Source organism: Oryza glaberrima, chromosome 5 (genome assembly GCF_000147395.1).
Source record: "Oryza glaberrima chromosome 5, OglaRS2, whole genome shotgun sequence".
NCBI lineage: Eukaryota > Viridiplantae > Streptophyta > Magnoliopsida > Poales > Poaceae > Oryza > Oryza glaberrima.
This window is the reverse complement of record NC_068330.1, coordinates 23,879,181-23,901,617: the sequence shown is the minus strand read 5'-3', so window position 1 is coordinate 23,901,617 and position 22,437 is coordinate 23,879,181. Positions and strand designations below refer to the sequence as shown.

The following is a 22,437-nucleotide window of genomic DNA, read 5'->3' as shown; positions in this document are numbered from 1 at the left end:
CCTATATACACCAAAGAATTTGTCAGGCCTACAATATTCCTAGAACCGAAAACTCAGATGAACAGAACCAAAGAGTAGTAGTAGCAGACTAGCAGTACAGAAACCATGCATCGCCAGGACAATGAACAGCAGCAGAGCAGAGGTGTGGCAGATTCAGACCATCATCAGTCAAATCAGTCATGGTAGCAGAGGAGCATGACGACGCATCGCCTGATGATGTAGAGCCTGGCCTTCTGCTCCCTCAGCATCCTGCTGAGCCCTCCTCCTCCTCCTCCTCCGGCCCTGTTCTTGCCATGGATCCTCAGCTTAACCATCCTTAACGAACGGAGAAGAAGAGAATCTAATTAAGCTAGGCAAAGGAAGAGCAAGAAGAAGGCTCAATGTCACTAGTGCTGGATCTGCAGCTAGCGAGCTGCTGTTGTTTGGTGTGTCCAAGTGTGCATCATCTGGCCAGCTTATATAGTAGGCAAGCCTTCTCCTTCTTCTTCTTCAATTCTTCTACTACCTCATGCTCACCTACTTGTGCATATGATAATACTAAGCACCATCTTGGAGAAGGGCATATACCCCTTCTTGGAAGTGGGGAGCTGCCATCTCCAGGAAGCACATGCAAACGCATCCTGTGTCAAGTTGCACGAATTTTGATGACGGTATAGCTCCAGGGGACAATGCCTCCCGGGCCTGTAGACCAACGGTCCTGCTTGACATCGAATTGATTCCATGGTTAAGTATGGTGTAATGCCTAATTTGCTCCCTCTAGGATTCCTTCCCTGCTAAATATTCCTAACCTGCTACTCCACTAGTAGTAGTGGAGAGAGTAGTAGCTAGTTTTGACATGAGAATTGATGATTTGATTCCATGGAGGTGCTAGTAGCAGCTAAGAGATAGAGGCCATGTCACCGTCGGCTGTAGTGTACACTGGCTCCTAATTCTGTCCCAACTTGAAATATGGTATATGCAATATCTAACACAATAATGTTCCATAAGAAATTCAGTTCAGTGTCTTTTTTAACCCATGTGTTAATCATTTCATCAGGCTATTAGTAGTATGGGCATATTAAGCCGTACAAACCATGTGTCTGAAAGGAATATATAGTAGTGTGGGATGCAATTAATACCATCTATGCACTACACTTCTACTACGATGTACTCCCTCCGATTCAGGTTGTAAGATGTTTTCACCAAACTGCTTCAAGTTTGACCAAGTTAATAGAAAAAATAGTAATATTTTTGATCCAAGATAAATTTATTGTAAAAATATATTTAATTATTAATTTAATAAAACTAATTTGGTAATGTAAATATTACTATATTTGTCTATAAACTTAGTCAAATTTGAAACAGTTTAATGTCAAAATATCTTATAACCTGAAACTGGAGGAGTATACAATGTGCTAGTAATCATGTACGTACAATACATGATTTTCATGTTGCATTTGGCGTCAAGCTAACATTTTGCCATCTCAATATGTATGCAAGGCGGGTTATTTCCTTCAGGTGATAAAATAAAGAAATCAACTGGTGTTGGCCGAAAGTCCACTTCGGTGGTTGCTGGCCTCACCAACAATGCTTGGCTTTCTGACATCACCAGCGCCCTGATAGTGCGAGTCCTCTCCTAATTTCTCCGACTGTGGGATACTATACAGAACCCTAGATGGGTACATCTGGCGCTATACAGGTGGTGAGTACAATGCTGGCGTTCTTCTAGGGCTCGATCTCCTTCCCCTATGTCGAGTTCCTTTGGCGCAACACAGGTCACATGAAGTGCAAGCTTTTCCTTTGGCTCACGTTTCACCAACGTTGTTGGACGGCTAATCAAATTCATCACCACGGGATGGATAGCCACTCCATGTGTCTTATATATGCGCAGGAGCTGGAAACGGGTCACATATCTTGTTGGAGTGCGCCTTCGCGCAATAAGTTCAGCACAAGGTTCTGTCAAGCTCGGGCTAGCCCCCCTTTCACCCAGCCGCCAAGCTTCGCTTCAAGTTTGGTGGGTGTCTTCTCGTCAGTGGTTGCAAGACCAACATAAGAAGGGGTTTGAGTCCATCATTCTCCTTGTTGCCTAGCATCGGAGGCTAGAAAGGGATGCTCGTGTTTTCGCTGGGATACTTTCCTCGATTAATACAATGATCGATCTATCACGCAATAAGGGAAGCTTTGGATTGTAGCGAAGCCTAATATATCACGTAGGAGCTCTGCTTTGCATATAAATTCTAGCTTGTCTCTTTCTCTTTTCCTCTTGCTGTTTGGAGCCCGGTTTTCTCCAAGTTAGCCCAATGCTTTTTTCCCTATCCCTTATAACTCCCATGGTTGTGTCAGCAGATCGTAGTTGTAAAAGTCTTTTCTTTTGCTAATATATCGACGTGTAAGGCTTTTATGCATTTTCAAAAAAAAAAAACAACCAAGCTTCATTTTGATTCCCATTCGAGCTGAAAATGAAAAAGGAAACGCAATACATTATTGCATCTAACCAGAACAAAATAGAGCACACGAAATCTGTGTTGGCAATAAGTAAATCATTGAAACATAAAAGGAATTAGACCTCATTTCTATTTCTACACATAATGAAAATTAAAATAAATTCAGAAATTCATTGCGTACAACGAAAACACACCAATGCATCTAGAATTCAGATGTTGCAAAGAAATAAAGTAAAAATATATAACCTTATAGGTGAGTCAAATTTGAAAGAGAGTAACGAGTTTTCGATATTCATTATTATAAATCTACGGTTATTCCATATACCTCCAAACAGAAGTTGGATCCTCCATTAAGATCGCTTTAAATTGATTAAACATTGGGCCCTCAGTTTGAACAATATGAATGCTTGCATGTGTACATCATCAGAGAATAATAACTCTTTTAATCTCAATTTACGCAGAACACTGCATCGCAGACTAATCCCAAGTCCTCGTTTAACTCAAAACCCAACTAGTACTAATATTTTCTCCCTCTCTGTCCGATCCATATGGAGCACTGTTACAGAAGCAACGAGGTGACTTCAACCCAAATTCACGGTGAAATCAGCTGCGGTTGCCAAAACCGCCGTTCCTGAGAAACGGCTGCGCTAGCTAGCTATACTCCTGTAGAGCCGGAAAAACCAGCACCCCAAGCAAGCACGCGTTGCGTTGCCGATCGATGCAGTCGAGCACTCGAGCTCCATCATGCTCGGGTCATGTGACAATCACATGCCCAGATTCTATATGTGGCTTAATCTGAAGCTTTTCGTACCATCGAAAGGCCGCTAAAACCAGTATAATCGCGTTGTTTTCTCTTCTCTGAAGGTACGGTAGCTTCGAAATTTACAAGTATCACATGTGAGCCGCGTCTGAACACAGCTGCTATAGCTGACCCCTCCTCCCTTAGCTAGCTCGTGCTTTTGCTTTGGAAACGAACGGATGGACAGCTTCTTCTTTGTTTCAGAGTTGCTCGTCAGATAAGAGAGAGAGAGAGAGAGAGAGAGAGAGATTCCTTCAGTCATCAGCATGCATGACAAGGAGTTGAATGCATTCATGATACAGATATTTTGAGGGCAGAATTGATCTGGGGTTTTTAACTATTTGGTCCTTCTTAAAAACATATTTTATAAATTGTCCCTCCTTATAGATCATTCCGAAAATGTACTCGAAACTCGGTGTCGGCCTTCAGCGTCTCGGTGCGATTGTCATTGGCGCTGACCTCCTGCAATGCATACTCCCTTCTCGGATGTCGGGTTTTATCCTGATCATAAACACCATCCAATAAAATGGAAACAAATCACATAGGATGACGAAAGGGGTACATTACATGGTCAATCCTAAAAAAAAATCCATTGCCAAATTAACAGGATTTGGAGGGAGGGATGTTGCAGCTTGCAGGGGAGAGGAATTCTTAGAGGTAGGGTTTCAAACTGATCTCAAACATCATCCAATACAATGGAAACATATCACATTGGATGAAATATGGAAGAAATAAATATATCTTTACTTGTTTATAGGGATAAATTAAGACAAATTACATAGGATTCCATGGTGCACAACACCAAGAATCGGGTATATACCCTGACTATGGAAATTTTTGAAACTATTTTGGGTATGAAGCTTAGTTGTTTACTAACTAGTTCAAACAAATTTGAACCTACTATCTATATGCCCTTTTTTCCTCTCTTTTTTATTATAGGTATGTGCCATGTAAACATATAATTATCAAACTATGTGATATGAGATAGTGAAATATCAATAAATTTGAGTTATTATTGCAAGGTATGTGTCGATGAGTGATACTCGTGGACCGGATGAGTTGAGTATTGGGGTACGTTGGAACGAGGGTCTATATAGTACGACATCAAGCAGACAAAAGACATGTTTATACTGGTTCAGACCCCTTGTCAGGTAATAGCCCTAGTCCAGTTTATATGGGATTGATAGTGATGAGAACATATTACAAAGAAAGTAGATGAAACAGACGGTACCGACAAGATCGTAGTCGATGAGTTCGACGAGATCTTCCAGCGATTTGGCTCCGCGTACTCCGGTTTCGCAAACTATAGTGGGTGTGTTGGTGATGAAATTTGATGCCTTGCACCCCTCTCTGGGGGACCCTTTTATACCGTGGATCATCTTGACCCCAAGAAAGATCTGAGGATATTTGATCCGATACGGTATAACAGAAATTATATCCCTTCCGAGTAGGACTTCGGAAATCGCCTGACTCGTAGAGATATTTTCCATAATTTTGGATGGATTCCTAACGGTGTACATGGAAACGATCCGTGTACGCGAAGGTATACCTTATCGGTATATTCCATAAGTCGTAGGATATAAGATATACCTTATCCGTAAACCTGACAGTATGAGTATCAATTGAATTTTTATACCTAGCTATATCTAGTAGCTAAAGGTTTCAAAATTTTGAGCTGAATCGTGTATTTCAAACCCTAAGGCCTAGGCACCATATGAGGCCCCAATTTATCGTCTAGTAAATTAAATAATATATATTATAAATCAAACAAATAGATTATGACAAGTGGTCTAAACAATGTAAGTAGGAGAATATTTTTTGAGAAATTGTATTTTAAAGCGTGGAGTAAATAATCCGACAACTAATTTGTTTAGAACATGCCAAATCAACCGAAGGTAGGGACTTCCGTCCTTTCTCAGTCCTTGGAGGTTGGCTGTCGCCAATTAATAACCCCTTACCACATCGGTGTCCAACCGTCCACCATTCACCATGGCATTGGTGCCACTGCATCATGAGTGTCAAAGGTCTCGGTGCGAAAATCCCTGTTGTGCTGAGCTACGAGATCTATCTTTATAAAAGTTTTTATCATGTTTACTTCCTCTATTTTAGAATGTAATATTTTTGTTTTATCCTAAGTCAAATTTCTTTAAACTTAACGAAGCTTATAAAAAATGTAGTATCATTTTTAACATTAAATTAATATAATATAAACATATATTTAATAGTAGATTTAATGAAATTAATTTTGCGTTGTACATGTATAAACATGGTCTAACTGGAAGAAGCTTGGTTTATGATAAACCAAAACATATTAGGTTTTTTACAGAGGGAATATTTGTAATACGAGTTTTAAAAGGGGCTAAATTGTAAGAAAGAACCAGCAGAACTGATTGGTTTCTGGTCAGCACAAAGGCGCCACTCCTAAAGTGCAGAGGCAACTGGGAAGATATTTTTGTCTAGTATCCTAACAGACCAAATGATATGCTTAAATAGTTCTGGGAGATATTTTTAGATATTTATGATTAGAGATTCTATGTACAAGCTGCATTAGAAGGGATCCTACTCATCCCAGGGACAAGAAATCATATCTGCACAATTCTTTATCTGTTTATCATGCTATCTGTAGTACAATAAGTCTATACTATAGTCATTAGTACAGCGTCACGTTTCAGAGCGTACGCATCCCTGAATTCCTTGATTCAGGTTTGGTTTCTTCTGATTTAATTTCAAACCATAATTCAGACATCCAATTTTCAGTCGTGGCACAGTCATCAGGTGAATCGATCCTCCCAAAGCAAAACTTCTCTGTGTCCACATCCTTTGCAAATTGCAGTCGATCAGCTGGCTGATGAACTATACAATGCTGAGATAATCAAAACATGCAGCATCAAAGAAGATCTCATACAGGCGAAATTCTCTCCAATTTTGGAGCAAGCTGTGTCTGCAACTCTGCATTGACTGAAGAAAAAAAAAACACAAGCCGTTTTAATTTGTAGAGTATTCGGCAGCGAGGCAGGCGTGGCTCTGGGTTTGCGTCTTTGCGTGATGGTTGCAATGGGAGAGAGAATGAGAGATCCTCTTGGGCACTAATGGTGGTGGATTAATGGCAAAAAACAGCTTGGGTTAAATTTGACCGCGATAAACAAATGTTCAGGCGTTCCATGATCTTGATATGATAAGTATGAGATTTTATTCCTCCCACCGACCTGCACGCAGGTTCGCCCAAAAAAAAACAAGTTTATCATGACTTCGTGAGGCGTTTGCATTTTGCAGTTTGATGAAGTTATTAAGAGAGATAGCTTGTTGTATGTTGCTTAGAACTTGGAAGTGATTTGCACTAATCTAATTGCATTCAGGTTTGCTCGCACTGTCCATCCACATGGGCTGTGTTTTTCGAGAGGATGCAAATTACGGCCTTTTAAATTTCAGGGCTGGGCTAGGAAGTTAGGAGAGGGAGATGGGCCGTCACTACAAAAGCCGTTGAGGAGAGGTGGCCCATCCAGTAAGTTCCATCCGAAAGTCCCTTTTAATCACGTGAAGTGGGGTCACTGTTACTACACTACTGATGATTTGTAATACTACTATTTTTGTAAGTATCTTGAGAAGCTTAATATTGTAAGAGCAAGTTTAATAATATAGCCCACTACTAGCTTCAATTCATCTATAGCCAATATAATAGCCAATTCATACAACAGTTGCTTACTATACTATTAATATATGGTCCCACCTGTCATACACACACTGTGTCTTGGAGTCCGTGCTGCAGCTGGCTACAGATCTGTAGCCCGCTGCTTCTCTCTCTCATCTCTTATCTCATTAAAATATGTTTATAGATGGCTAATAATCTGCTATTGTATCTGCTTTAAGAAGTATCAAGATGATAGTCAGTCTTCGAGAATTTGGAGAAGGTGTGAAATCCAATTTCTAAATGTTTAGTTTATTTTTTTATATTCTATAGGTTATAGAATCTGAATGGAAAACTAAATTACTTCTCTAAAAAAAAGAAAAAGAAAAACTAAAGTACTGTTTGAAGGATATTTTAATTCTGTGAGAAATTATAGGTGTCAAAAGCTGTTCAAACAAACTCATGGACAGTTTGGTTTCTGTAAAATTTCTAAATCAGACTTTTTAAGACGCTAGGAATCGAAGCATGGCCTGGGATTTGAACAGTGACAGTAAGCTGTAACGTGTAAGGTAGATTTTTTTCACTTACACAAACTTGGACTGCAGTCCACTAGTCCAACGAGTCAATCACACCCTGAGAGCGAATTCTGGCCACTAGCTCGATGAGGCCGATACTTCTCTCCAAGTCCATCTTCCCACAGCCACAAATTATCATGTCACAATTTCCCCATTTTGTTCTACGAACTTAACTAAGATTAGTCCAGGTAACAAAATATCTAGATCTCTTATAGTAGCATTAGGCCATGTTTGGACGATATTCTGTCAGCTAACATTTTTTTTTAAAATCTCTAAACAATCTAGTTTCTCGTTTAGATTATAAAAAAATTTAGTTGCAAGGTTTTTCAAAAAGTAAAAAAATAAAATCTCATCAGTTGAATTCTCATCGGCTATTTATCAGAATCTAAAAACTCCCTAAAAAACCCTAACTATCATAGTAAACCAAATTTGGATAATTTAGTGGGAAACCGGGAACAAAAGCTTGTACCCTCATCTTTTCGCTTATACTTATCAGCCAAAATTTAAGTTTATAGTTAATTTTGATATTTTTTTTATCGAAGTTTATTTTTCAGCCTTTTACTTTTAGATCACTAAGAGCACACATATATAAAAGTGTTATTTAAAAATTATTTTTCGTTTACAAACTGCTTGAGAATGCCTTATTCAAGCCATGCATTCTAAGGTGACTGACATGTGGGGCCAACAAGATATGCTCCAATGCTCCATGGCACTCCCAGCCACTTGGATATTTCGACACTGACAGGTGGGCCAAACCCCACGTGTCAACCTATTCTGATCCCACACGTTTGAATTATCTCCCCACGATAATTCTAAAAATGAAAATAAAAAACACACGCAGAGAAGAAATAGTGTGAGCCGCATTAATTTTTTCGAATCCAAGAAAAAAAAAGAAAGCAAAAATGGCCACCGGTAGCCTTGGCCTCTCCACCTCCTTCCTCCCCGGCCACGACACCCTCCTCCGCCGCCGCCGGCGGCGGCCGCCGGCGACGACGGCGGCGTCGTTCCGCCCGGTGATGGCGGAGCTCGGCGGGGAGCTGGGGCGGCAGCTGGTGGAGGCGGTCGGGGTGGGGCTCCCCTGCACGGTGATGGCGTGCGGCGACGTCATCTACCGCAGCACGCTCCCCCGCAACGACGGGCTCACCATCACCGCCCCCGGCGTGGCGCTCGCCCTCGCCGCCGCGTCCTACCTCTGGTCCACCCCCGGCGTCGCGCCGGGCTTCTTCGACATGTTCGTGCTCGCCTTCGCCGAGCGCGTCTTCCGCCCCACCTTCCGCAAGGTGAGCGCGGGCACTCGCGACGCCCTAACTCTTCCGCGCTTCTTCGATTGGGGGGATGATTTGGTTGCTTTTTGGCAGGATGAATTCGTGCTCGGGAAGAAGCTTGGGGAGGGCGCGTTCGGAGTCGTCTACAAGGCGTCGCTGGATGACCCCAAAGCTGCGGAGAAGGTAAACAGTAATGTGCATCACTGCATCTGCGTGTAAAAGCTTCAGATATGTAGAATTTTGTGTTGCTGATGCATGGCTGCTGCTTGCCTTAGTGGAGGGAATGAAGTAACCCCGGGTAATTGAAGTTGGTCATGAAGAAAGTGAAAATGTATTTGTGAGTTCATGTTGATAGTATGTAGAAGGGGTTGCACTTGAACAAATATTTTGGTGGCTGTGAATTTGTGATAAGTTAATCAGCCGCATAGTTTGTTTTTATAAGTAACTCAAAGTATTAGGTGTGTACCTAAAACCCCGTGAAAGTATTCTAAACAAGCTTTTGAAGATCAATAACACAGTATATTTTTATGAGTTAGATAGTTGCTAGGCCATGCATACTAATGATCATACCTTGTTTGTCTCTTGAAGCAAGGTGCTGTGGTTGTGAAGAAGGCAACAGAGTATGGTGCGGTAGAAATATGGATGAACGAGCGTGTCAGGAGGGCCTGTGCTAGCAGCTGTGCAGATTTTATTTATGGCTTTCGTGAGGTATAAATACTCTCATGTTTGTGTACTATCATCTTATTATGGACTTACCTTTGTTTGCAAACAATATGATAGACTCCTAACACTCACATTGCATATATATTTCTTTCTAGAGCAAAGCTAAAGGTAAGGGAGCTGATGAATACTGGCTTATTTGGCGTTATGAAGGTGAGGATACACTATTCGATCTCATGCAAAGCAAGGAGTTCCCTTACAATGTAAGTGTTGCCATACAAACTGAAAAATAGTTTCAGGTCGGTCAAGTTTGTTACATTCTTGCTTCCATTGGCTCCAGTTGAACAGTTCTTTTTTTCAGTTAATGAAATAATCAGATGAGTTTGTATTACTAGTGACATTATTCTCATTGCAATCTTTCGTGCTGTCATTTATCTAGATTGATTTTGGAAGGGGGTAATTAAGCCTCTCATTTAAATCATGTTAAAAACTTAAATCAACAGATGCGATAAACAAATTGAATTAGTATGACCTACAGGATTAGTTCATCTTCAATCAACATTTATCATTTCAAATTTGTTTGCGGTTTATCAGGTTGAGACTAAGATTCTAGGAGATGTTCAAGACCTGCCAAAGGGAATAGCAAGAGAGAATAAGATTATTCAAACAGTAATGAGACAACTCTTATTTGCTCTTGATGGCCTTCATTCGACAGGGATTGTTCACAGAGACGTAAAACCCCAAAATGTGATATTTTCGGAAGGTAATAATCGGAACATATTTTGTTTGTAGTATCATGAAAATACCTTTTGAGCTAATATTTTCAGTTTTGTCTACTGATAGGATCTCGTACGTTCAAAATTATTGATCTTGGAGCAGCAGCTGATTTGCGAGTGGGCATCAACTATATTCCTAGTGAGTTCCTTTTAGATCCAAGGTACTCAAAACTACCTCATGATCCATAACTGCACTGCTCGCAAAGAAGAAGTTATGTTTTAAAGTTAATTAATGCTATAATGTGCTAAAATATAGTTTGATTAGGGATTTGATTGAAGCTTTATCAATGCTTTGCAGGTATGCTGCACCGGAGCAATATATAATGAGCACTCAAACACCATCTGCTCCCTCTGCTCCAGTTGCAACTGCTTTATCTCCAGTCCTTTGGCAGGTACTCTTTAAATCCTTTTATTTGTGTCAGTTCTTTATTATAGTTATTCAATCAGTTTGTTGCATGATCTAATGCATCGATTTTCTTTTCATTGGCAGTTGAACCTTCCTGACAGATTTGACATATATAGCCTGGGCCTTATATTCTTACAAATGGTATGTTATTACAGGAGTATTAGATTAATAGTGTTTCAATGCATTCCGAAAAACTGATCTCTAGATTGATGTGCTTTTGTCATACTGGAATTTCTCCAACCATCCTCCCAATTTAAGCAGCAGTTTTTTTTTTTAACCTGGAGCAGCAGGGGAGCTTCTTACCCATAATTTGAAATGTCACAATACTAATCCCCCTTTACCACTGTTTCTACAAAATCTTTTACTCTGCTCATGTTGAGCTTGTAGCGACTGCTATGTTACTTCCTAGCAAGATGAGTCAGCATTTATAGTTAGCGCATTACATACATAGTTGCCAACATTTGAGTGGAGTCTGTGTTGATCTCTGTTCTTCATAACTTGAGATAATGTACAAGTGTGTTTCCATCCTTTTCTTCCTTTGGACTTCTTCATACAAGTTTAATTTATCCAGCTGTTAGCCACACCTCCTCACTTCAGTGCATGGGGGCACTGTGAATACATGTCCAGGACACCAAATGTAATATGTTTGAACTGTCATTTTGAGTTCTTGACAGTAATGTTGTGCTGCATGGCATTCCAACCAAAAAGTTCTTTGACAAGATATTGGAATAAGAGTAACTAACTTTTGATGTTTCTGAACATATTGATCTGTATAGATGTTCATTAAAATGCTGTTATTGATCTTCTCTAACACATCAGTCTTTCTTAGGCATTTCCATCATTGAGAACGGACAGCAGCCTCATACAATTTAACCGCCAACTGAAGAGGTGCAACTATGACTTAGAAGCTTGGAGGAATTTGGTAGAGCCACGAGCTACCCCGGAGCTCCGGAGGGGCTTTGACATCTTGGATTTAGATGGTGGTATTGGATGGGAACTTCTCACATCGATGGTCCGGTACAAAGCACGGCAAAGGACTGGTGCTAAGGCTGCACTGGCGCATCCATATTTCAACCGCGAGGGGCTCCTTGGCCTCTCTGTAATGCAAAACTTGAGGCTGCAACTGCTTCGTGCAACCCAGAAGGACTACAGTGAAGCAGCCCGTTGGGTCGTCGGCCTCATGGCAAGATCAGGAACAGAAGCAGAAGGAGGTTTTACAGAGGCACAACTTCAAGAGCTTAGGGTACGCATGACAGCATAGCTGAAAGCCTGAAACTCTCTAGCTCAAATTTATCATTTCGTTTTCATAATGACTATTTGTTTCGAGGGGTAATTCATTTCCTTTTCTGCTCGACAGGAAATCAAACCAAAGAAAGGTAGTGCACGGAGGAACTTGCTTGCTTCCGTGCTGCGTGTACAGAGAAAGGTCGTGAGGACAATCAACGAAAGCATGGATGAGCTTAGCAGCCAGAGCAAAAGCATTTGGTGGAGCCGGTGGATACCAAAGGAGGAGTAGGCAGACGCAGCTCTGTCCCTCTGTGCATCGCCCATTTCTTCTGTAGAAACCTCGCCATGTAGCAATGGTAATGGTACAGCCTACTTACTTCCCTACCTCTGGTGAGTACAAATCGTCGTTCCATCGGAAAAAGACCACAATAGCATATACCGATGTCCAAATAGGTGTACATATATTTGACATGGAACCAAAATTTTCAGAGACCCTTATGATAAGTTCATAACAGATCCACTGTACTTGATTAACCTGTGATTGATTGTTGCTCGGGGAGTGTGTTCATCATGTGGTAGTACAAGAAACCCATGGCACAGGTGGTCGTAATGATTAATGAATCCTCATAATAAGTGGAACTGAACCTCGTGAAGGCTGATGGAGTGATGAGTGAAGTTTGTGGTTGTGGCCCAGTTATGCCATGTTGCCCTTCTCTTCTATTGCATTTATCCGAGTGTCCTCCATATGTTCCAGTTGGAGTGTTGGGACCAGTTTCTTGCTATTCTGCTCACTGTGCCAAGTGACTTCAACAGCTATATTGGTGCCACTTTCATATGATTAGATTCTAGCAGCATTTTGAATGATTTTTTGACTAACTTTTATCTGCCACTGAACTACTTGATTCTTCATATGGAGGTCCAGATGGTCCATGAATGGAGGAAACACCCAAGTCGAAATCGTACATAAATATTACGCACACATGAGTCGATTTTTAATGGATTTTTTTTTTTGGATAAGGAAATTTAGTGAGGCTAAGGATTTGTCGCTTGTCTCTCTTTGAGCATGTGTTAGAAAAACGCTCTCACACATATGTAAATGTGGTGTGCATGTGCATCTTTCGTGTAACAGTAACAAGAGAAGTTCCTAAGGCTGTGTTCGTTCTTTCCTTTTGGATTAATTAATTAATTAATTATAAACTTAAAAAATAGATTTGTTTGATTTTTTCACAATAATTTCTACATAGAAACTTTTTACAACAAATGTATCATTTAACAATTTAAAAAACATGTTAAGAGTTGTAGAAAAGAACTAGGCCAGACTGTGTTCGGCAATGCAGGATGGGAACTAATTACTCCTGCACGTAAAACGGAGCGATCTATTAACACATGATTAATTAAGTATTAGTTTTGTTAAAAAGGATTAATATGATATTTTTAAAGTAATTTTGTACAGAAAATTTTTGCAAAACATATTCATTTAGTAGTTTAAAAAACGTGCGTGCGAAAAACAAAATAGATGAGTTGGGAATCTGAAGTTCCGAACTCAGCCAAATGTATAATGGTGCAGAGGTTTGGAATGCATAGAAGATCTGTCAGGTTCAAAACCCACCGCTTCAGCGTGGAAAAGCGACGACACAGTTCACGGCCAGGAGGGCACAGCCGGCCAGGACGACATGTCGACATGGCCATCCATGCTTTTTGCCAGACTGGTCTTCTTGTGAACGTCACTAGCGACGAAACGGTTTTATTATGCAAAAGTCAGGTCTGATACAAGGAGCAAAGAAGTCGATTTTCAGTTTCTACTGAGGTGTAGATTAGATCAAAAGCGTTTGTTACCGTGTACGTGCATCCAAATACAGTTTAGATATAGCAGTTACTGTGGCACAATACACAAGTGCCAACTACCAACTTAACATGATGAGTATTGTTCTCAAAAAACATGATGAGTAGTTAGTTCCACAATCAACAAAAACAGATAGATAAGCTCAAAAAAAAAACAAAAACAGATAGATGCATGGTTAGTTACAAAGAGCATAATTTAGTACCGACCAATGATTAGATTGAACAGAAAACAATAATGGGTTTGGCTCACATCCGAACTGCCGTCGTTTTTCTTTGTTTTGCATGGTGCAATAAATCATACCGGAGAGATTAGTTCCAAACTGAAAATTCAACAACCAAATGTTCTATGCTTGCTTTAAGACTATCTCAAAGAAATAATTTTCAAAGTCACCGAATTTTTCCTCCAAAAAAGAAAAAAAAACAGTTTGCGACGCTTCAGAACAACGTAAAACTCGATAAAGTGGAGGGGTTTAATGAAAAAAATGGAGCATCTCCCAGGTGCCAAGTCTCCTCTCGAACCTTCCACTCGGCGCAAGCCACCCACACGAGGAAAAAGTCGAAAGCGAAAATATATTCACAGAATGCCACCCCACCTTGTATTTAATTACACACCCTCTTCGACTCCTTCCTCCTCCTCACTCCCCGGCGTCGGCGAATTTTGACACGCAAACACAAAAAACCCCTCGACCAAAAACCGAATCGAACGCCGCGTGCGTGAGAGAGAGAGAGAGAGAGCAACCACCCCAAAATTAGCGAGGCGAGGAGGAGGGGAGCCGCAGGAATGGCGGCGATGCAGAGCTGGCGCAAGGCGTACGGCGCGCTCAAGGACTCCACCACCGTCAGCCTCGCCAACCTCAACTCCGACTTCAAGGTCCGGATCCGGAACTCCCGGGGGATGGATTTTTTTTTCTCTCCCCTTCTGGCCGAGTTTGGCCGATTCGTGGGAACCCTAGATTTTTTTTGATGTGGTGTGGAGGCTTTTAGATCTGTGTGGTTCTGATTGGAAATTCGTTTGGGCGTGTGCTTTTTGTAGGATCTGGATGTGGCGATCGTGAAGGCGACTAACCACGTGGAGTGCCCGCCCAAGGAGCGCCACCTGCGCAGTGCGTTGATTCGTTCTCACACCGTATATTTCCGTGTATTAGGTTTTTGATTAATTAGGTATTACTGGGGTTTTATAATTAGATCGTGCCTGAAAGTGGGGAGGCTCCTGAGAGGGGAGGCTATTAGGGTTCTATTTTTCGGTTGGCCTCAGGTGGTGTTTTCCGTGTTTGATGGCGTGTATGCTGTTGTTGCAGAGATTGTTGCCGCGACGTCCATCGCTCGGCCTCGGGCAGACGTCGCCTATTGTATCCACGCGCTTTCCCGCCGGCTTGCAAAAACACGCAATTGGATTGTAAGTGCAACACTATCTTCCATGTTTATCATCTCTTTTGATGTTGTTTTGGGATGATGGATTAATTGTATGCATTGTGGATGTTCGAATGGTACCATACTGTCCTGTATAACGAGACTACAAAAGTGATGCTTGTGTCTGACTGTTGAGTTGATAGTATATGCCTATATGTTTCAAGATTATGTGTTGTTTCCATGAACAGTTGTATGGATGACCTATTGTGTTGATTCAGATAATATATCTATCGTGCTCCTGGATGCTGCTATGCTGCTAATAGTCTGGCTGATGCTATGTAGACGTTTCTTATAATATTAATGACTGCTCTTCATATGGATGGCTTAAAAAATCTATAACTTGAAACATCATCTAGGCTGATTCCATGATTCAAGTAATTTCTACAAGTCAGTTAGTATTACTATCCTATAGCTTCCAGTAACATAGACCGATCGTCATAATTTCTCACAAGAAGTTCAGTGGAGTCAAGTTCTGACTGGGCCCTGTTGTGCGTTGATACCAATGGATTTTCTGCTGACATGTTCATCTTCAGGAGCTTTCTAGGCATGTTGACAGTAATTCCGTTCTAGGTCTTTCCTGGGTGTCATACTGCTTGGGATTTTGGTCTGGACATTTAAAGATAGACACTATATGCTAATTTATAGTTGTACAGTACCAGCTACATATTTTAGTCTTGCTAATTTATGTAGTTTTTTGAAATGAAACTGAGGATTGCCCCCTCTTCTAAATAAATAATAATGACAAAATAAATATATAATCCTACATGTTTACTGAGCAGGCTATGAATTTGCATTGTTCCAATCCTTAAGATCACTTGCTTGCCGTGTTTCGGAATCTAGCTATTGATTTTCAAAGTTACATCTTTTGCATGAAGATATTAGCTATTAATGTTAATGCAATAAAAGAAAGGAAAATCATACTCATTGCTAGAGTCAAAAGTGCTATGCTAAAATTTCAGTGTTAATTGAGCATCAGTAATTCTTTATTGCCAAGTCCACTATTCAATTCATTAATTCCTTGTTCTCACAGCCATATGTCACTATTGTGCGTCCTGTCTAATTAGCAAATTTAAATCTTATGCTTGCAAAAGAGAAAGCCCTAGAATGTAAGGAAAAGAAAATCATACACAGGAGCTGATTAGTTGATTTTTCTTTGTTTTTTGTAACATGCAGGTAGCCTTGAAAACACTTGTAGTGATCCATAGACTTCTTCGAGAGGGTGACCCTACTTTTCGAGAAGAGCTTCTTAATTTTGCACAGAGGGGGCGTATTTTGCAGCTCTCAAACTTCAAGGATGACTCCAGTCCAATTGGTTAGTATTTTATCTAGGTGACTGGAAATTGCTGCTGACATGCTTGTTTCCTCTTTATTTCCCTGTGTAATATTGAGTACTGTCCAGCTTGGGACTGTTCTGCATGGGTTCGTACATATGGTCTGTTTCTGGAGGAAAGATTGGAATGCTTCAGGGTCCTCAAGTATGACGTTGAAGCTGAACGTTTGTCCAAACAAGGTCAAGGTCCTGAAAAGGTCTGAAACACTACAATCCCAACCTTGGTATAACTGATCAGTTTTGAGGATCAGATGTATTACACTTCTCTACCGATACAAGACTGTCCATGCTTCACCTAATTATGTTTTATCATCAGGGGCACAGCAGAACCAGAGAATTGGAGTCCCAGGATCTGTTAGAGCAGTTGCCAGCTTTGCAGCAGTTACTATATCGACTTGTTGGATGTCGGGTGATTATCTCCATACTCCATGCCAATACATATTAGATATGACACACACTCATTTTCAATCATTTTCTGCTCTATGTATACATATCATTGTTTGCTTTTGTCATTGCAGCCGGAAGGAGCTGCAAATAATAACTACTTGGTGCAATATGCTCTAGCTTTGGTAAGTTATATATATTTTTAGTTGTACTCCGTATAATTTGTTTTCACTCTATTCTCTATTATATGTTTCTTCTAAGCTTAAAATAAAGATTTGATTTCACCTGAAGGTTGTTCTTTTTGTAAATTCAGTTCTCAGTATCAGCTTGTTAACAATCTAAAATGGCATTGGTGAAAATGGTGCAATTTTTTAGATACCATTGCATCACAATAATTGCCTTTATCCATCCACCCTTTGCTAATGAAAATACACCTTGTTGAAGGCTTGAAGCATATGGATAGAAGGATAGGTGTCTGTATCATTCATTGACGTTAGTAGTTAGCTGCCTTATGTGGAAATTTTCGATTATAAACTTGCTTTAATTTCCTGAAATTATCTTTGAACCAACAAATTGTTTGTGTTCACTTTTGTATATTTTTGTTCCATCCAAATAATCAAACAAGAATATATCATGTACTCTTACCAGCTTAAAAAAGTAAAAACTCATCCTATATTTATCTGAACACCAATATCCACATTGTTGATTGGGCTAATAGAGGAATGGCTAAGTAGTGTGGCCTATTTTTTCACAGGTGCTAAAAGAGAGCTTCAAAATATATTGTGCAATAAACGATGGGATTATTAACCTTGTTGATAAGGTAAAAGCTGTTCTTCCAGTAGTACTTTATAATGATCAACAATCTGCACATGTGTAATTTCCTTTTTCATGTGTTCAGTTTTTTGAGATGCCAAGACATGAAGCACTCAAAGCCCTTGAAATTTACAGGAGGGCAGGCCAACAGGTAGCTCCAAAGCCTGGACAATTATTTTGTGGAGTATATCTTGGTTCCATAAAGTATGGGGGTGATGCATTTTATTCATTCTTATGTTGTTTTGTTATTCTATACAGGCTGGGAGCCTATCTGACTTCTATGAAAATTGCCGGGGTCTAGAACTTGCTAGGAATTTCCAATTTCCCACTCTGAGGGAGGTGAGGGATTGACCCTTGTTGAATTGTTTCACTTTTATTAGATGTCTTTCTTGAGAAAACATCTTTTTTTTTTCTTCTCAGCCGCCACAAACATTTCTTGTCACTATGGAGGAGTATGTGAGGGAGGCTCCACGCATGGTTCCAGTGCGAGAACCATTGGTTAGTACTTGCACATTTCTTTGTTTTATTTATTATTTCAGTGATCAGGCTGTCTAATTTGGATATTAGATACATGAACTGTGAGCCTTTTTGTGTTTCTACTTGTTAATATAGCAGTTTTTATCCCATGTTTCGTGTTAAGTATAATAATTTGAGAACTTTTGGTATCTAGACAAGAAGAAATAATTGAATTATTCAATAGTTTAGTGGTGCTTGTAGTGTCATTGGAATTTTCTACAGTGCGGACACGTACCTAAAAAAAATGTCCAAAAGGAAAAGAACAATATATTTTTTTGTGAATTTCAACATTATACATTATACAGTAGATCTTGCAGCATACATGTGGTTCATGATGGTATGTGGGAAATGAGAGAACAAATATGAGGAAAACAATACCAGTTCCTCTAATTTCTTTTCCTTGAACGCGCAGGAGAGCTGCGCATCATAGTTTCTGTAATTTAGAAGGTAACAAATAACTTGTTGCTACCCATCTAAAGGATAAAAAAATCCCATACTACATTGAAAACTTGAAATAGGTAAATCAGCTTACAGGTGTACCTGCTTAATTTAAAAGAGGGAGGAAGAGAGGGAGATTCCATCTTAATTAATGACCTTATATAATGGATCATGCAAGTGTATTGCAGTTCATAGGCATATATATGCATATCTTTTAGCTTGAAACATAAGATAACTATTTATAAAAAAGAATATGAATTATTATTTAACTATTTCGAATTTAAATTCTCTCTACTTTATTTGCCCATAGGTGTTGTATTGATCACATGGAATGAGTTCTGTCCATTAATTATTCGTATTAATATAGCCCAGTGGGAGACTCTCCCACTGCTACGCATAAAAAAAATCCAGTCCATTGAATCGAATCATTCTGATCAGGAATTACCTGAGAGGCTTCTTCTGACATATAAACCTGAAGAACAAGAGGAAGATTCTGTGCCTGATCCTGTCGAAGAGGAAAAACCACCTGTTGAAGAACCTGTTCCAGTACCACCTGTTACTGAAGCTGTTTCACCTCCTCCTCCTCCCAAGACTAAGGTGGCAGATACTGGTGATCTACTGGTAAGTAAAGTAAAGAATGCTGTTATTCAATGCTTTAATTTTTCAATCTAAATTTTGTTTACTCCATAGGGATTAAATGATCCGAACCCTAGTGTATCAGCGATAGAAGAAAGCAACGCTCTGGCTTTGGCCATTGTTCCAGCAGGTACTTTTGTTTTATGAACATGTCTTGAATTCTTGGTGATTGTCAATAGGGTTAAAGTTATTGATGTTCTGTTTTTCTCTTTATTTTGTCATCTCTATTAGATGCTGGTGCTTCAACATCCAGCACCGCTACATGGCAAGATAAAGGATTTGATCCAACAGGGTGGGAACTCGCCCTTGTTACCACTCCAAGTAACACGAATTCATCTGCTGCAGATAGTCAACTGGTTGGTTTCTTCACTCTTATTGCTTTTTATGGTATTTTTATTTGTTGTGGCTAGTCCTGGCAATCGGTGATATCAGAAATCTACCATTTGTATTTTATTATGTTAATCCACGCCCTCCTGTTACCGAGCGAATGCATTTGGATTTGGGTCAACGGTCAAAAGACTGGCAACAAGCAAGTCGGGAAATATTTGACAAGGAAGTTAGGAAATATTTTTGGAGGAAATCAACTTATGCCACCTTTTCTCTTCTGTAGCGATGTAAAATAAGCATGGTTGTGCAGTAGGTCAAACATTGCTCACTGCATTTTCAATCACTTGAGGATTCATTAGGTCTAACTATCACATATATCATGCAATTGCTTTTGGACATGATTTGTGATTTTAGTTGATGCTTTTGCACTGCAATTATTTTGTGCAAAGTCACATGATTAAATCAATCTATGTCTTGCTGTGCCTTCACTATGCAAGCAAGTTATGACAGCCATAGCTTGTCTACGGTCTTTCATACGCAGAATTTATCTTCTTTAGCCAACCTTGTGCATTTCTTCTTTTCTTAAGAGTGCATGGCTCCCCTGCATAACTGTTTGGTACGCCTAACCTTCTATACCCTTTAACACTAGCTAGAGGTACTTAGCGGAAAACAGAGGAGGCTGACGATGATTATGTCAAAATAGAATGGCATTATGGTTGCCCAAGTTAGTTGCTTTATTGCTAAACAGTAGTACAGCATTCCTGGTTAACCTTTTAACTAATTTGGAGGTCCTTCTACTCATGTTTGTTTTTGGCCAATTTTGGTTGTCAATTGTTTCCAATTGAGAATTAAATGGGATTATTCTGTGTCTACAGGGTGGTGGGTTTGACAAGCTCATCTTGGAAAGCCTATATGACCAGGGGGACTACAGGCAGAGACAGCAACAGCAGTTATATGGTTCTTCAGCTCCCAACCCGTTCATGTCAAATGATCCTTTCGTAATGTCGAACCAAGTTGCTCCTCCACCATCGGTTCAAATGGCTGCCATGTCTCAGCAGCATCAACAGATACCAACTATGATGCAAGCGAATCCCTTTGGACCACCAATGCAACCGCAGCATGTGGGCATGGGCCCTGCAACAAACCCATTTTTGGATTCTGGTTTTGGCCCATTCCCAATGGCGAACAACGGGCATCAGCAAGCCAACCCATTTGGTGGCACCCAACTTCTGTAGGTTGCATAGAAGAAGAGCATATCGTGTCCTAGCAAATGCGATTTTCGTGTGATTATATTATGCATTGTGCCTGGCCTTACTTGTATGTCACTCGTGTAATTGATTTTGTGTATTGGCCTCGCCACACGGGGCTGGCAAGCAACCCTTGTAAAGAAATTAGTGGCCTGTGTAGCATCAGTTATATGTCAATAAATAGTATGACATGATTACAAACCAAAATGGCTGGTTGAACAATTATTCTAAACTGCTCATGCATGATACTCCATTTAAGCCTCCTTGGAAGCGAAGGAATTTAGGAGGAATGAACCAATTCCTATGAAATTCCTTTGTTCCAAAGAAGCCTGTTTCACTCCATAAGATTGTGTTCTCTGTGTTTCTTGAATCTTTTAAAGCTTTCCTCCATCATGGTGTTTACTCCTCTGCCGTGTCATCTGAGTTGTTAAATTTCTGTTGACTTCTCGAACATTATGTGGCCGAAGTTTGTTGTTGAAATTTGCGTAGTGACACTGGCAGATTGTACTGCATGCCATTCTTTTCCCTTGTGTTTTAATTGAAGCTGATGTTGCCGTGCATATCACAATAATTCACCATATGTACCGCATGAAATTGTCGTCTCTTGAGTAAGCAACAAACTGAAGAATCTTTAAGCAGTGGTCGGCCTTTCGCCCCCGTGAAAAGCTCCTCCCCACCTATATGGCTAAACTGTCCCAAAGTTTTTCCAGGCCACTGTAGGCCTTGTAGGAGGCACATGGGAATGAATCTTTACTGGTGAAATTTTCTTCTGCAACATGAGCTAAAGCTTGGAATTCCTTTTAAAAATTAAAAGAAAACAAAGGCTCGAGAAACACAATACGAACAGCATATATGTATACATGGCACTCAAGCGACACAAAGATACTGTGGCCAGGACCTTGCAGTCGATTGCATCATGCTTTTATCACATCGTGCTTTTATCATTAACATGTGGACCGCAATCGACTGAGGAACTCAATCTTGCGGGCGACTGGTCGCTGCGTACGCTAGACCTGCAGCATCATGACACAATTGATTTGATGCTGGCCTGATGATGACGTATTTCTGTGTGTATTCTCCGTTTTTCATTTTTCTGAATGTAACAACAAACGTTGCATTTTCTTTATAAAGAAATGATAAACTTTGTGATTCTCAACGTTGAAGTAATGTAATACAACCAGACGAAAGTATCAATCATCTGGGGACCGGGGAATCCACCATCCCAATTATTTACCTCCACGTCAGCCTTCACCCAGCACAATATCACTCGTCCTACCAAACACCAATATTGTCCATGTATGTTCCAGCCACGTGTTCCGGACTTATGCTCTGACTATTCCATCTTAATTGTGCACTTCCTCCGGCCTCCGAAAACTTCATTTTTAGATGGAAGGATTTGTCTCATAAATACTTTATTTTAAGGCCAGACTTTTAGTATCCTCTCTTAGAGTTTATTATTCACGTTCTTTTGGTTAGATATAGCTTCCCATCGCCTCAAATCGTTCAAACATATTAATTAAAGCTTACACAAATCAAAAGTCTAACTGAGCATATAAACTTTGAAGAAATATACAGTCTTAATGGAGGTCATATTGGTCTTTCAACATAATAATATATCTGAGACGGGCTAAAATTAACAGTTGCTTCACCTTGTCTTGGAGCTGTGTAAAGCCGGCGGTAAAGTCGCCAGCTCAAAATTTTCTCTGCTTGATTCTCTCCTCCAACTAAGTTTTTTTTT

At 40.1% G+C, this 22,437-nt stretch overlaps 2 protein-coding genes across 2 annotated transcripts; both read left to right on the top strand.

Moving 5' to 3' along the window:
- The first annotated feature begins 8,294 nt into the window (after positions 1 to 8,294).
- LOC127775158 (serine/threonine-protein kinase STN7, chloroplastic) lies at positions 8,295 to 12,290 on the top strand. The gene is made up of 10 exons (XM_052301480.1): positions 8,295 to 8,702; positions 8,781 to 8,870; positions 9,276 to 9,395; positions 9,506 to 9,610; positions 9,942 to 10,110; positions 10,191 to 10,284; positions 10,422 to 10,515; positions 10,614 to 10,670; positions 11,359 to 11,772; positions 11,887 to 12,290. The coding sequence occupies exons 1-10, from the start codon at positions 8,325 to 8,327 to the stop codon at positions 12,043 to 12,045; spliced, it is 1,680 nt and encodes a 559-aa protein (XP_052157440.1). The 5' UTR covers positions 8,295 to 8,324; the 3' UTR covers positions 12,046 to 12,290.
- A 1,935-nt stretch (positions 12,291 to 14,225) lies between these two features.
- On the top strand, positions 14,226 to 20,924 carry LOC127775156 (putative clathrin assembly protein At2g01600). The gene is made up of 15 exons (XM_052301479.1): positions 14,226 to 14,469; positions 14,632 to 14,701; positions 14,897 to 14,994; positions 16,182 to 16,320; positions 16,408 to 16,535; positions 16,655 to 16,747; positions 16,857 to 16,907; positions 17,477 to 17,542; positions 17,621 to 17,686; positions 17,794 to 17,874; positions 17,956 to 18,033; positions 18,928 to 19,110; positions 19,180 to 19,255; positions 19,357 to 19,481; positions 20,328 to 20,924. Exons 1-15 carry the CDS (start codon positions 14,380 to 14,382, stop codon positions 20,685 to 20,687), a joined length of 1,704 nt encoding a protein of 567 aa, XP_052157439.1. The 5' UTR covers positions 14,226 to 14,379; the 3' UTR covers positions 20,688 to 20,924.
- Positions 20,925 to 22,437: the final 1,513 nt, after the last annotated feature.